This window comes from Thalia democratica, chromosome 5 (genome assembly GCF_965202585.1).
Source record: "Thalia democratica chromosome 5, ktThaDemo2.hap1.1, whole genome shotgun sequence".
NCBI classification, from domain to species: domain Eukaryota; kingdom Metazoa; phylum Chordata; class Thaliacea; order Salpida; family Salpidae; genus Thalia; species Thalia democratica.
In genome coordinates, this window is record NC_139169.1 from 41,081,417 (window position 1) to 41,096,454 (window position 15,038).

The 15,038-nt window shown below is 25.4% G+C and overlaps 2 protein-coding genes across 2 annotated transcripts; one reads left to right on the top strand and one right to left on the bottom strand.

Moving 5' to 3' along the window:
* Window positions 1-1,235: 1,235 nt before the first annotated feature.
* LOC145836447 (uncharacterized) lies at window positions 1,236-3,173 on the bottom strand. The gene is made up of 3 exons (XM_082944246.1): window positions 3,077-3,173; window positions 2,363-2,482; window positions 1,236-2,086 (listed from the first exon to the last, which is right to left on the bottom strand). The coding sequence occupies exons 1-3, from the start codon at window positions 3,082-3,084 to the stop codon at window positions 1,504-1,506; spliced, it is 711 nt and encodes a 236-aa protein (XP_082800372.1). The 5' UTR covers window positions 3,085-3,173; the 3' UTR covers window positions 1,236-1,503.
* A 5,538-nt stretch (window positions 3,174-8,711) lies between these two features.
* LOC145836966 (uncharacterized) lies at window positions 8,712-11,039 on the top strand. The gene is made up of 4 exons (XM_082944735.1): window positions 8,712-8,962; window positions 9,299-9,450; window positions 10,488-10,648; window positions 10,887-11,039. The coding sequence occupies exons 1-4, from the start codon at window positions 8,712-8,714 to the stop codon at window positions 11,037-11,039; spliced, it is 717 nt and encodes a 238-aa protein (XP_082800861.1).
* The last annotated feature ends 3,999 nt before the right edge of the window (window positions 11,040-15,038 follow it).

Genomic DNA, 15,038 nt, shown 5'->3' on the forward strand with positions numbered 1-15,038 from the left:
GACTCGATATCTGAAAAGTTCTTCTTGCACCAGGTCGTAGAACCAAATATTTTGAGCGTATTTTTTTTTTCGTTCAATAAACTAACTAACTAATAAAAATTGTGCATAGTATTTCTAAACTTTTAGATGAATTCAATATTAAAGTAGTGATGAAATTTCACAATTTCATTTAAAATGATCTTTTTATTTGATAAAGTATTTTCAAGACTCGTGTGTTTCAATTTCTCTAAACTAAATATGTTCCTTTTATAACTTTATGTGGTTACCAATTTGGTTATAAACTTTTATTTGCTGCTAACGTTTGAGTTCAAAGTGTTTTGTGTTTATTTCCTCACATATACTAAATAAAAAAGCGTTTAACACATATTATTCTACTGTTTACCTATGTTCACTAGTAATGATTGCTATAAGTATAGTATAGTCTTAGAAAATTAAAATACTAAAAAATAGAAAATACAATTTTTAAACAAAAGCTTTAAAAAAAGCTTACACGTTTATGTCTAAAAAAACTAAAAAAGAAGTGTATGTAATCAAAAATGGTTAGCTATAACTATACAACACAAGACATGAGTTAACTCAAACTTTAAGTACTACAGATGTTCGAACTACAATTTTCAAAGTATAGTAAATAGGTTTTAGCAAATAAGATATTTGCAACTCATTTAAAACAATCACTTTGTTTCAAAAAACCGAAATGTTAAACGCTGTTAATAACTAAACATAATCTTAAAGCATTTAGCAGCATAACTTGTTTTGAAGTTTTATTTACCAAAAGTGTTGGTTAAATTTTTTTCTCATATACAGTTTTATAAACAAAGAACTTTGTTATACTTCAGGCTAGAACCTAAACTTTATTTCAGTAGATCTTTTTGCTGAATAGTTATATTACAAGGAATTTTCAAGAACATTTAATATTTTATTCAACAAGTTCAAATGAAAATCTAACTACTTATCTTAAAAATTGTTTTTACTTTTTGATGCAGCAAAGTTGATATGTATTCAAATTAATAAATATCATGCTCTTTTGAAGTAACTAAGGTTTATTTTTACAAAAAAAAAGTTAACACAATATGTTTTTTATCGCTAATACATTTTATAAAGAAAGAAAAATGTAATTTCCGATAGAAGTAATTACATCTAAAACAGATATACTTTCTTTTTTTTATTAAATTCGAAAGTTGAATAAATAAAGTAAGCTTCATAATTTAGCGAAAAACTTGAAGACCAAAATTTAAAGCACAAATACAGACTTAAACTTTCAAATATTGAAAGAAATTTTTGAAAGATCATTATGCAATAATTATAGTTGTTTTTTTGTTATTAATTAAACTTTTGTTAGAAAAAATTCAAGCAACAGTTACAGTTGTCCAATTGTTTGCGTTGATTTGTATGTAAACTTAAAAACATATACAAGACTCGCAACTTGAACAAAATGTTTATAAAATTAAGGACAGTTTTGACAGTAGAATTGTTCAGTTCGACCAACTTTACAGTAAGACTGTTCTACTTATTTTTGATAACAGCTGTATAAACTTCATCACAACTTTTACTGTTAGTAAAGTCATCTGATCTTTCTTCTGAATTTTGTTGTTGGACAGTTTGGTTGTCTTTCGTTTTGTTTTTGTTGACAACTGTATAAACATCATCACAACTTTTACTTTCGGTAAAATCATCTGGACTTTTTTCCAAGCTTTGTATTTGGACAGTTTTATTGTCTTTTGTTTCGCTTTTACTTACAACTGTGTAAACATCAGCAATATCCTTTTCTTTCACTTCATTTTTAACTTCAAACTCAATATACTTAACGCTTGGAGACGCTGTTGGGTTGCTAGATGCTTCATATATTTCATTAAATTTCATCGAACTCTTATCAAAATCTTCAGGAATTTTAAACCCTTCATTGTTGTAAATTTCGTTAGTTGTCATCTGGACGTCAAATTGATTTTGCTTACTTTTTCTTTTTTTCTTACGAAGTATAAAGAATACTAAGCAAAGAAGTAGAACGAATAATAAGGTAGCAGCAATAACAGGTATGTAAATATGACTTTGAAACCAGTTTTCGGAAGTTGTTTGATACGTCGTTTGCCTGGTAGAAACTTTATTGTTTCATTTAGTAGTTAAAAAATACTTAATTGAAACACAGTATAACAATAAATTTCTAAACTAACTTTTTTTTAGCTCTTATGATAAAGAACAACACAATAATGAATTACATAAAAATTTAGCGTTTAATAGCTTTAAATAGTTTACAGAGTATAAAATGTTGTTTAAATATACCGTATATAAGTGCAACAATAGTACTTAATATGTCTATTTAAGCATATACATCAATTATAAGGGTATACTTAAAATAATAACATACGCTTGGGTGGTAGGTACTGTAGTTATCTGAATTGTTGTTAGTCTTTGTGTAGTTTCTTGTTCTGTTGTGACATATTTTGTTTTTGTCGGTGCTTGCGTAGTTTTTGGTTTACTTGGGCCCCTGTTTTGAATATTTTACATTAGTATTAACGTAATAAGAAATTATGACCTTACATCACAACTTGTAATTTTGTAAGTAAACTTTTTATTTCTTTAGTTACTGTATTATTTTTATGAATTTGTTTTTTTGTAATGTTAAACATGCTTAAACAAAGTTTGATTGTTTAAAAATAAATCGAAACTAGTAAGTAAAAAATGTGAAAAAAAATAAGTTTTTTAATATGATGTATATAGTTTAAAACTATTTATAGTTAACTAGCATCTTTATGTCTTTTTCAAAACTAAAAAATACTAAAATTAATTTTCAAAGCGCATAATCTATTCAAATTATTTTCAGGTGTACTAAATATATTTTTAAAAGTCAGAATACTGTTTAAATTTATTATTATTACATATTCTAGTGAACTTGTTTCGCTAGGATCTTTATTAGCAAACGATTGACTTTAAACTTTGAATATTTATTTGAAAAAGTTTGTACTGTTCTAGATGACAAACTTTATTATCTAAATAGTAAATTACATGTTTTTTTAATATGCCTATGCACACTTTTTTAGATATATATATATATATATTATAAGAACAGAAGCTAAACTACCCGCCCATGTTTCAGAAGCAAAAGATGTTTTCGGCAATCTTTCAACTTTATCGTTAAATAAAATTTAAAATAAAACTAGTTAACAGTATCTGAAACTGTTATAAAAGTAAATAAAACTTTAATTAAAGCAAAAAAAAAATAACATATTATGCTTTTAGTACTTTCTAAGTCTTAATAAATAATTTTATTTTCTATCTAAAAACTTATAATTTGAAAAAAAAAAAGCAAACTTTCAAAAACGTGTATTAGATTTAAGAAGAAAATTTTATTTGAATAGATACTGTCTAATTTAATATGTCAAGGAAGTATACTTTATTTTTTTAAATACGTATTAGTGATGCTTACTGTTGCAACACTTTAAATGCAATTTCGTTAAACACTTCGCAAGTTAAGTTATTTCTACTAAATTTTATTAGAAAATTTACGTATGATTTAACTTTTAGTTTATAAAAAATATCTTTTAAAATTTTAAATTTTATTTTAAATCTTACTAATAATATTAATATTATTTTTAGGTTATTTAGTAAGTTTATTGAGTCTACAAGTTTAATACATACTATAAAATTCTCTTTCGAACTTATCATAGATTAGTCATTTTCATTTTTTTGTTTATGTTAGTTTTGTTTTAAGTCCAAAGGTCATAGCACTTTTTAAACTTGTTAAACTAAAAACTTTATTTTATATAAGTAAATTTACTAAAAATCTACTAAACATATTAAACTTTTAGTAACTGCTTAAGGACTTTCTGTATTCTTTTTATGATAAAGTACATGAAAAATTTGTATAAAGTTCTGTATTAGAAAAGTTTAAGAAGTATGAGGTAGCAGCTTTAAAAACGATGTGTTCCTTTTATAATTTATGTATTTACAAAACAACTATAAATTTCCGGTCGTTTTATTTTTTTACTCAGCTAAAACTGAAAACTTTTTATCAACACATAGAATTTGTAATACTTAAAATATTCCTAAACATGACTTAATCATTTGTATTTGCAATAATGTTTTAGTCCTTAAACTATGCTAAATAAAAAACCAGATTTTTGATATCATAACTTTGATTAAGTTTTTAACATTTAGACTATTTTTCGCATATTATAGCTTAAAAAGTCAAAATAATTTTCAGCACATGCATTACACGACTATAAAAGTTATTGTTTTAAAAAAGTTTTTAAAACACTTCAGTCAAACTTCACTTAAAACCAAACCGCTAAAATTCTATTTTTTGTTAAACTCTTCACAACTAATAAAATAAAACTTAAATTCAAAAAAATGAAGTTTTTGGAAGTATTTAAAAATTAAAATCATTAAAATTATACTAATAACAAGAAATTTAATTGTTCTCTTCCTTTATTACACTAACACATGTTCCTGTGTGTTAAAAAGTTAAACACTTCAACGGAGCTCTGTAAAAAAATTAAAACTGTACGGAAAGAATAAAGCTAAAATAGCTATATATATATGTTTTTATTAAGAACAAGAATAAATACTATAAACTATTGTAGATTAATGGTTAATAAGAGATACAATATATAAACTTAAATCTTACTGTTATAAAACTATGAAACATTTGTAATTATTAAGTCTAAATTGTGTTAAAAAAGTAAAATACAAAATAAAATCATAACATAAAGCATTCACATGAGAGTTCAAGAAATACTGATTAATAAAATTAAAGCATTGTTAAACATTCAAAAAATTGTTTAATACTCACGTCACAATTTAAAGCTCTAATACATTAACATTAAATAAAGTCATTTAAATTTCATTACAAACTAGATAATTTATTCTTTATGTTTGGAAAAAATTAGGAAGGTAATTTGATGTATAAAAATAAATTAAAAACATCTCAAATACATAATAAGTAATCTATTGTAAATAAAAAGAAGTAAAATAACAAACATTGAAACTAAATAAGTTTATTAATTAGTAGTTTAAGGTAACTAAAGCTATAAAAACTTGAGGTAACATATATCTATAAAATGTTTATAAAGGTTGAGTCTGAATTATAACATAAGTAAAGTTAGATACAACTTAAAATAACAAATTAAAATTATGTTTATTAAAAATTTTAAACCACTTGCACGCAGACCAAAATACACCAATTAACAAAACTAAAACTTCATTAAGCATTCAAAGCTTTGAATAATAATTAAGTTACAGCATTGTACACAAAAACACCACAAATTAAACTGTATATACTTTACATATTTAGTAATATAATTAATTATTGCTTTAGAAAAGAGTAGTCGGGTGTTATAATTAGATAGATCTTATACAAATGTTTCAAATATATAATAAATTATAAATTTGTGTTTAAATTTAAAAATATAAAGTAACAAGGTGGTTATGTGCTAAGTATAAATCTTCAGTAAAAAAACCTCTCACCGATCTATTGGGCGTAGTAGGTAAAAAAGCAGGGTTTATCTGTTACTTGAATACAGGCTTCCAATTAAACTTGGAACTTAACACATAAAGGAAAATGAAAAAAATATAAATTGTTGAGTAAGAGGCCAAAATCATGTTTGAGAATGAAAAGTGACATGTATAACAATGAATAGATAAAAGTTAATATATAAAAACTATATATTAACTTAGAATAAACAATCATAATAAAATAAATGTAGTGAGTGTGCGTTCATGTGAAATAAAAATGATAGGTGATAAAGCGCCAAGATGTTATTTAAAGAAGAACCGTCGGTTGTGTACACAAGTGTTTGAAATATCACATCTTTTGTTAAGTAATTGTTTACTATTTACTGCTATATTTGCAGTTCGTTCAAGGTTGCATATTTGGCAGATCTTACTCGTGCCACCAATGTTGTTGTTGGAGTGGTGAGGGATGCTCCATTCCATTTCTGGTTTAATACCATACCTGTCAAAATACTGCCGAACGAAATGTGACTTAATTAAGTTGCATCTAACTTTACTTATATAATAATTTATTAGTTCATAAACATTTTATAGATATATATTACCCCAAGCTTCTAAAGCTTTAATTACCTTAAACTATTAGTTAATCTATCAATTCAGTAACTAATGTTTGTTGCGTTGCTTCTTTTTTTTTATATCAATAGATTACTTATTGTTTATTTAAAACATTTCTAATTTTTTTTAATTAAAATACCTTCCTACTTTTTTCCAAATTATCTAGTTTGCAATGCAAGTTAAATGACTTTTTTAATGTCAATATATTAGAGCGTTAAATTGTGACGTGAGTGTTAAACATTTTTTTGAATGTTTAACAATGCTTTAATCTTAATAATCAGTATTTCTTGAAATCTCATGTAAGTGCTTTATATTATGAATTTTTATTTTATTTTGTATTTTACTTTTTTAACACAATTTAAACTTAATAATTACAAATGTTTCATAGTTTTATAACAGTGAGATTTAAGATTATATATTGTATCTCTTATTAACCATTAATCTACAATAGTTTATAGTATGTATTCTTGTTTTTAATAAACACATATATATAGCTATTTTAGCTTCTAATGTTTTCTTACAGTACTTATTTTTTACAGAGCTCCGATGATTTTTATAATTTTTAACACACAGGAACATGTGTTAGTGTAATAAAGAAAGAATACTGTTTAAAATTGGTGTTATTATATATTCCAGAGAATTTATTTTACTAGGATCTTTATTAGCAAACGCTTAAATCTATATTTTGAATAGTTAAAATCATACTATGTATTACCATCATATTTTATTACAAGATTTTTGCAAGAACAATCTAAATTTAATTTTAAACCGTTTTATTTTATTCTGTTGGAGACGTAGGCTTTAACTAAAAAAAACATTACGTTTACTACAATGTTATAAAGTATTAATTTCAATACTTTATTAAAACAGTTTAAAGTCTACTATAAACTTTTTGATATGTTAAATAAATTTCTGGATAAAACGTTGAATTGTTTACAAGTGGTGTACGACCTAATAACCTAATTATTTTTTTGTGCACCAATTTCTGGGGATAACTATTTTGAGCGCTTTTTTTTCGTTCATTAAATAATTTAAACCTTTAACAGTTAAATTGGAACATGTATAGTTTAAAAAACAACTGTTGTTCTGTTTTTTTACATTTAAATTATATCATCACTTTAAGCATTAATTTACTTTTTTAAACAAAAGTTTGTTTAAAGAGTTAATAATCTTATAGAGTAAATAGTAAAAACAATTTTTTTCTCTTTGAAGAAACTTTTGCTCAATTTGTCTTTAAAAATTCTAAACATATTAGATGACCTATACAAAGTTTAAAACTTAATAACTTATAAAATTAAACTCTAGATAACTTAAAGATTTCTTGGTTTAGAGAGTTCTTTTTTTTAGATACAATAAGTAAACAACAGTTATTTCAATAAAACTTATTTAATAAAGTAAAACAACCTTTTTTAAAAACTTAAAATGTAACATGTTTGTTCTTTATTTAGGTTTTATAGATCAAACTTAAAATGCATCATGATAATTGGTATTTTATATGTAAATTATAACTTTTTGTCAGTCTAATTAAGTTTCATTAAACACAAATAGTTTATTTAGTTTGACTACTTAGTAGATAGAAACTTACAAATTTAATATGCTATATTACAAAAGTAATAAAATTATAGAAAGAAATAGTAGTTCTTAAACACATACTATTCACATTTCCTTAATGGATTTTTCCTAGTGTACACTATTATTTTTTAAGCTTTAGCACTCTTCATGTTTATGAACGGTTTCATGACAATTTAAATTGCGACAACTTTAAGGGCCCATTTTCGAAAATTAATACATACTTGGAAAGAAAGAAAAAATCCACCCGGTTAAATATTAAGATTTAAATCTTAATAAAAACGCAAACTAATAACTAAATTTTAGTAAGTTTTAAAACTTGTTTTGCCATGTCTCAATAAAGATTTGAACTTTTAGTAAATGAAAAAATGCTTTTGTCGATCCAATTAATAAGATTATGATAGTAAAAACTTTTATTTTGTCAGAAATAAAAAGATTAAAGTAAAAATAACTCAGAATTGTTAAAATTTGAATTTTGGAACATGAATTGTCAGAGTTTGAATAATCGTACACCCTTTATGAACACCGAACATAAAAACGTGATTAGTTGAGTAAAATGTAGTAAGTGAGTGTTTGCGTATAAAGATATCTGTTTTATTTTCCGACAAGTCTTGATATTGGCTATTTAACGCTCTATAATTTCATGAAACTGGAACTTGCGATATAATTTGCAGCCAATAACGTACTTTTTTTTACCGATAAAAAGTTTTTATTGTGAAGTCGTACTTTTGGTCCTATATTTTACAGTGTTTTTATACTTTTTACTAAAACCATTTTTAATAACTGATATCTGCGAGGAACTTTTCTATTCAGTGCTGCCAACAAGCACCCCTTATAATTTGTCCGCGACTTGTAAAAAGCTGCCCAATAACGTTTTATCTAATTTTTTTAATTAAGTTTTAAAATAAATTTTCAACCAAGTTTTTTTTCTGTATAACTGCTTGACTACAGTTTTGTAATTTTTTACAAACATACACGTCATAATAGTTATAAAGTTTTCAAGTGAAATTGAAACCAATTTAGTCAATTAAAAAAGCACTAAAGTCTAGCTTACCATGTCTGCAAAGTAAAAGTAACAAAAAATGCCGAGATACTGCAAAGAACTTGTTGGAAAGTTTACCAGCGAGTCGACAATGATGACGAGCGTTTATCAGAAGATGTGCGAGTACGTTCTACCGTTTGTTGGGTTTGACGTAGGGCAAGACGAAACTGGTTACTGGCAAATGTTTAAAGAATCGATCACATCGTATTCTTTCGTTTACTCTTATGCGTTTCAAGCATTCATGTTTTTCATGTGCATGCTCTTTTGCTTTGTCGTTGGCATTTACGTGAGGTTGGTTTTGTAAGATTTTTTTTACTGTTGTTAAACAAGCATAGTTGATAAGTTGTGTTTTAATCACTTAATAGTACTGTTATTTGACTTTTGTTCTAAAAAAAACGCAAAATATATATTATTTCCAGATATATCTTAAACAAGTTTTCGATCAACAAAAAAAAATAACTCTGTATTTGAGTATTGGTTTAAAGTTGGTTTTAAAAAAGTTTAGAATTATCGGTGCGTTCACCAACCAAATACTGTGAGTTATAGACATACCCTATTTGTAAAGTTCTCTTTTTTAAAGAGCCTTAACAACATTTTTCTAAAGCTCTTATTAGTAACAATTTACAGGAGAAGCACAGTGCTGGGATTGTTGCATCAGAAGAAGGAATGGCAAGATAAAGAGAAAATGCTTTTGAATCAGCTTTGGGCTGCTTTAGAAGAGAAACTAGAACACAAGTCAATGCTCAACGAGGCCAAAATCGCACTTGAAAAAATAAAAGGTGATTAGTTTATTATTGTATTTTTAAAAGTTGATTTTACAAAAAGTTTTTAAGTGTTTCCTTGTCGTAGTTTTTACTTAAAAAAGTATAGATCATTTTTAGAATCAAGTTTATTTTCTGTGGTTTAAGGTTGATTTGTAGTAACTTTTTTAACTTTATTTTTTCTAGACGCATACTTTACTACTCTGATATAGTTTTTTTTTCACTTTTATTTTTTAATGTTGAACAAAAACTACTTTAAACTATTATAACCAAGATATTTAAAAAAAAAAAGCGAAAGCTCTTTAATTTTTTACAATTTAATGCTAAAAAATAAAACTCTCCTCATATGAAAGTATGATTAGGGTTTTCTCTGTGCAAGATTTTTTGTTGTTTTCGTCAAGTGCTTTTAGTGTTTATAAAAAATAAATATTATAAATTGTTTTAATTTATACAATATAGTTTTTATGTTAAGTTAAAAGGTGTTTCAATTAACTAAAACACTATTAGTACAATAAAATTAAAACTTTGTTTAAAGTTATTCATAAATATTTTAAACCACTTTGTTACTACTTAAATAAATAAATTTAATTCAGCAACTAGCTTGGTTATAAAAATTTATGTTTATACAAGGTGGTTTTACATTTTTGTAATTATTTGCTATTATAGCACAATTTTTACTTATTTAAAATTTTGTTTATGTTTACAAAGTTTTTGTTGTTATTGTTTTTTTTTGTTTTAAAAAAGTACAAAAGTACTGTTTAAGTACTAAAAAGAAAACACTCTATTAGAATTTGATTAATTGAAACAAAAAGAAAAACTTAAATCAGTTTTTGATTAATTGAAATTAAAACTGGTAATATATTTTGAATTTATTTCATTATAAAAATTAAAAACAACGTCTTTTTTTAATTACCCAGATACAGAAAAGCTTAAACTACTATATTGATTTTTAAACAGTTCTACAATTTGACCAGAAGCATTTGAATTTTTAGTTAGATGTTTATCTTTTACGTTGCTTTTAACATTTTCGATTTACTCTTGCATTTTTTTCTTAGTTGAAAGAACAGCAGAAGAGGCTGAAAAGGAAAGTTTAAAGAGTCGCATGTCGACTTTGGACAGAAACATCAAATTACTGGAACAAGAGAGGAATTGTTTGGAGGAAAAATTAAGAGAATGTGTAAAAACATTTTCAACTCTTCGCACATCGATTGGAGATGTTAGTTAATCATTGTTGTTTAGAAATTTTATGGTATGGTAAACTAAACTTAAACAATACGTTAATCAATAAACTAGCTTAGTCTTAAAAGTTTTGTTATGGATTTTTGATATATTATTATGTTTTAAATCAGTTTTATACTTTCAATTGTTCCATAATAAGCCTATGTTTAATAATAAAAACAGTTTTTTAAAACAATAGTAATAAACCAGAAACTTAAACGATATCATTTAAACAGGAAAACAATGATAAAGGAGAAAATGCAGCTCAGGTGGACAAATGTATGGAGAAGATCAATGGTCTTCAAGACCTCATGCACAAACTGATCAGAGCTCATCGGCAAGAGCATGACAATTTTGTTGCCCTGCTCGAAAAAAAGTCGTCTTTGTAAATCGCAAAAACTTAAAACGTTTCAAGTGTAGCATGAACTTGAACTGAAGATTTCAAGTTAAGAAGATTGCCTGTAGAATGTTCAATAAAAAATGTTTAAAAAATCTAAGTTGTTGTTTTTAAAAGTATCACAGCCACCACAATTGTGAGTTTTTTAGTTGAACAACAACAACATGGTGTTTAAAAAAAGATGACAGTAGTCAATGAGCAGTATTTTTCGTTGTTGAAAACTTAAATAAATACTTAAATATTATCAAAGCAGTTGTTTAAACTTTAAAAGTATTTTATAAAACTTTTTAGTCTTAAAGTTAAACTAAGCCTTTTTTGCAATACGAGGTGCTATAGCGTTTTACTAAGTATTCAAAATATTTTTTACTTTTTTGTATTCTCAAATTTTATCCTTAAATTTTATTTGATGCAACCAAATAAATACAAACAAATTTAAAAAGTTCTTTTAAACTCAAATTTTATTGGTAAAGTTTTTTTGATAAAATATCAAAACTAAAAAGCTTACCATTTTAAATGAAATGATGTAAAGTAAACTATAGACTATTTTTAAAATATTTATCACTATCAAAAGTTTTTGTGTTTCATTTGAAACCACTGCGTTTAAATAAAGAAACTTTTCAATTTTAAAACATAATATTTAAGTTTTTTTTTATAATGACATCGAATGGTTTAAGCAAAAAAAATAAAAAAAATTATATCTAGTTTATTTGAAAATAGTAAAGAAACATAAAAAATAAACAAAATACAAACTAGTAATTTTTTTACATATTATTTAGTTTTTATAAGTAATATTTCAAATTTTAGTTCACTTAATATATAAGTTTAAACAATAAAAAAAAAACTCCTTATATATATTGTTTTAATTTGTAGCAAGTTAGAGTTATATAAACAGAGATTAGAATTCTTTAAAATAAAATGAAAATTTAAGCAAAAAAGTAACATCAAATTAAATACAAAAGTTCATCTTGTGAAACTAAAGTTCATCTGGTGAAACTTAAGTTTCACTTGAAGCTAATACCCTTTAAGTCTTATATACATGATTACTAGACATTAGCTTTCTAAATTCTTAGAATAAAAACATTATTTAGTAGCATATTGTTTCTTAATTAGGCAGTTTAAAATAATTTTTGCAAAATGGGCGATTTTGGCTGTTAGGCGACAAGAAAGAAAAAGTTCGCAAAATACTAATTTGGTAAACAGCTAGTAAAGAGGCGATATTTAATAAAAAGGGCAATTTTTTTATGAATAATTTAATAAATATGTAATAAATAAAATGAGTTTGGCAATAAATAATAGGTTAACGAAAAAATAAATGGGTAATTTGTTAGTAAAGAGGCGATTTTTTTTAGCCAAACAGGCAATTATCAAAACGAGTTTTAAAACCCCTAACGGTTAACTTGTGCGTTTTCACGGCTTAAAAGTTTCTTCCCTTCTCCTGCAAACTCCGCTCAACTTTTTCTTCGGCACGCACTCGCACGCGGTGTGCAGCCACAAGTGAACTTTCCCGCCACTTCGCACGTCTTCCACCACTTCCAGCCTCCTGATTGGCTTGTTCTCGACCCGCTTCTGCGGCTTGCACGTCGACGGGTGCACGCAGAACTGGTCGCACCTCCTGATGTCGATCAGGTTGACGCTGAGGTTGGTGCACGTGAGCCTGAAAACGCGAGAAGGAGCTGTTGAGTCCGTCGAGCGGCCGACTTGCCTGCGAAAATTTGAGTTTAAAAAATAAATTAGAAACAGGAGTAGCTTTGGTGAAGTTGTTTTCAATGATTTCTACTTTGCACTTTTTTGTTTAATAAATGAAAGTATTACTTTACGTAATGTGTTGTTTAACAAATTGAAACCTTCAAGCTTATAGTAGATTTAGAATAGTATAACGTAACCTCAAGTGCTGTGGTTTATATATGAACTTTGCTTTTTAAATTTCAAAGTTTCAAACAAATTTTATGAGTAAAGTTTATTGAACGACGAAAATTAGCGCTTAAACACTTTGGTTCAAGGACCTGGTTTACGAAAAAGCCTTTTGTTTGTTAAATTTTAAAGTTTTGATTTTAACATTTATTTAAAAATAATGAGTATTCAATTTCTCATGCTAAAATACAAATTTTTATATTTTTAACTATAAACTGTAAAGTATCTTTTGCACTTTTATTGCGTATTTTTTAATTTTGCTTTTGTTATATTTTCAGTATTCGATGAAGCAGCTGCTTAGATTAACACAAATAATAATTTTATTTTATACAAATTTTAAAACTAAAAACTTTCTGATTTAGCAAAAACCGAGCATAAACAAAAATATTACCTTGTTGAAGAACAATACTTGAATAAGTTTTGCTGAGTTTGCTTATCTAAAGCGTTGATAGCTACTTCAAAATCAGTTTTGTTATTTAAAGCAGCTAAACCAATATCAAAAACCACAAACATAATTGCTGTAAAAATGTAAAAAAAACAACACTTTCTGTTGTTGCTCATCTTATTTGTTAAATGTTCGTAGTAAAGTTTCACTTAAACTTCATATATATAAAGAAAATTTTAAGTTCCCTTAAATCAATACCCATTTTTATTTATATTCTATTCTTTACCAGAATTTTTACGAACTTCATTACTTTTGTTTCATTATCAAAAGCTTGAAATAGTTACCCAAATAGCCATTCATTATCAAATACTTGAAATATTTCCCACACGTTTTGAATAACCACAAGCTATATGCTAATATAAAATATTCACTGGTTTTATAACATTTTTTTAAAGCTCAATGTTCCAGTGATTGGTTGCTTATATAGTTTTTAATATATGTATTTGTATTGTCAATTGAGCATAAACAAAAATCTCACCTTGTAAAAGAACAATACTTAAGTAAGTTTTGCTGAGTTTGTTTATCCAAAGCGTTGATGGCTACTTCAAAATCAGTCTTGTTATTCGAAGCAGCTAAACCAATGTTAAAAACTACAAGTAAAAGAAATGTAAAAGTTTTTAAAACGTATTTTTTTGATATCATGTTCATCTTGTTTATATTTTTCATTCTAATGTTCTTTAAAAGTTCTTCTAAGTATTTATACATTTAAAGATATTTTAAAGTTCCCCCATATAATTAAATAAAAAACCTTATTTTTCGTTGGTTTTAGTGTACCGTTTTTGTAAGATTTTGTTAAATTGAGAAATGGTTTATCTTTTAAATAGAAAGTTTTACGATTCTTTTATGGCTAAGTATTTTATTTGACCTTATTTTACAAATATAATCTTTTATAACTTAAAAGTAGTATTTTTCTTATATTAACCTTATTTCATCTAAACAATTTTGTTTTCTACCTAACCGAACATCCTGTTTTTAATTATGAGATTAAAAGTGACTGTTTGAGAAAACTAACATATATGAGAAATATTTTTTTACAAACTATGGTTAATTCAATTAGTTGGAAACTTATAATTTTATTTAAATGTGATAGAAAGTTTTTTTTTATATCTCAAGTACTGCTTGCGAATTTTCTTTTATGTTATTATTGAGATCTTTTCAATGAAACTGAACTGTTAGTTTCAAAGTGTAGTGACTTTTTTTATTGCTTTTTGAGCTTGCATATACATTTAAAATTTTCTTTTTGGTTATATAACATATTGTTAAAAGTTTTATAATATAAAATTTACAACTTCATGCTTATCAAATATGATATATAATAACAATTTGAGCCAACAATAAAAAGTTTATAAGTTGTTCTTGATGTTTTTTAACCTATATTTAAAAGTTAGTTAGTTTCTAATTAAAATAAATTAAGATTATGTCTGCTGACTGGTATTGACACTTTATATAGCTTATTTCATAAAGTTCAGTACTTAAATTCTACTTACCAAACAATTTGTTTAAAGTGAAACAATGTAGCAAAATGTTTGGTTACGTTGTTGTTACATCGTCTGTCTGCATACTATCTCTTTAGGTTTTATTTTAGTAGAGCAAAGTTATTTAAGTCACTGAAAGCAGTTAGGCAAGAACGTGTTT

What these genes read in the sequence shown, in the direction of transcription:
- LOC145836966 (XM_082944735.1), top strand. Translation starts at nt 8,712, where the DNA reads ATGCCGAGATACTGCAAAGAACTTGTTGGAAAGTTTACCAGCGAGTCG. An exon ending in GTCGTTGGCATTTACGTGAG is followed by an intron (nt 8,963 to 9,298) that starts GTTGGTTTTGTA and finishes AACAATTTACAG; the next exon opens with GAGAAGCACAGTGCTGGGAT. An exon ending in TTCGCACATCGATTGGAGAT is followed by an intron (nt 10,649 to 10,886) that starts GTTAGTTAATCA and finishes TCATTTAAACAG; the next exon opens with GAAAACAATGATAAAGGAGA.
- LOC145836447 (XM_082944246.1), bottom strand. An exon ending in ACAGTACCTACCACCCAAGC is followed by an intron (nt 2,087 to 2,362) that starts GTATGTTATTAT and finishes AGTTTCTACCAG; the next exon opens with GCAAACGACGTATCAAACAA.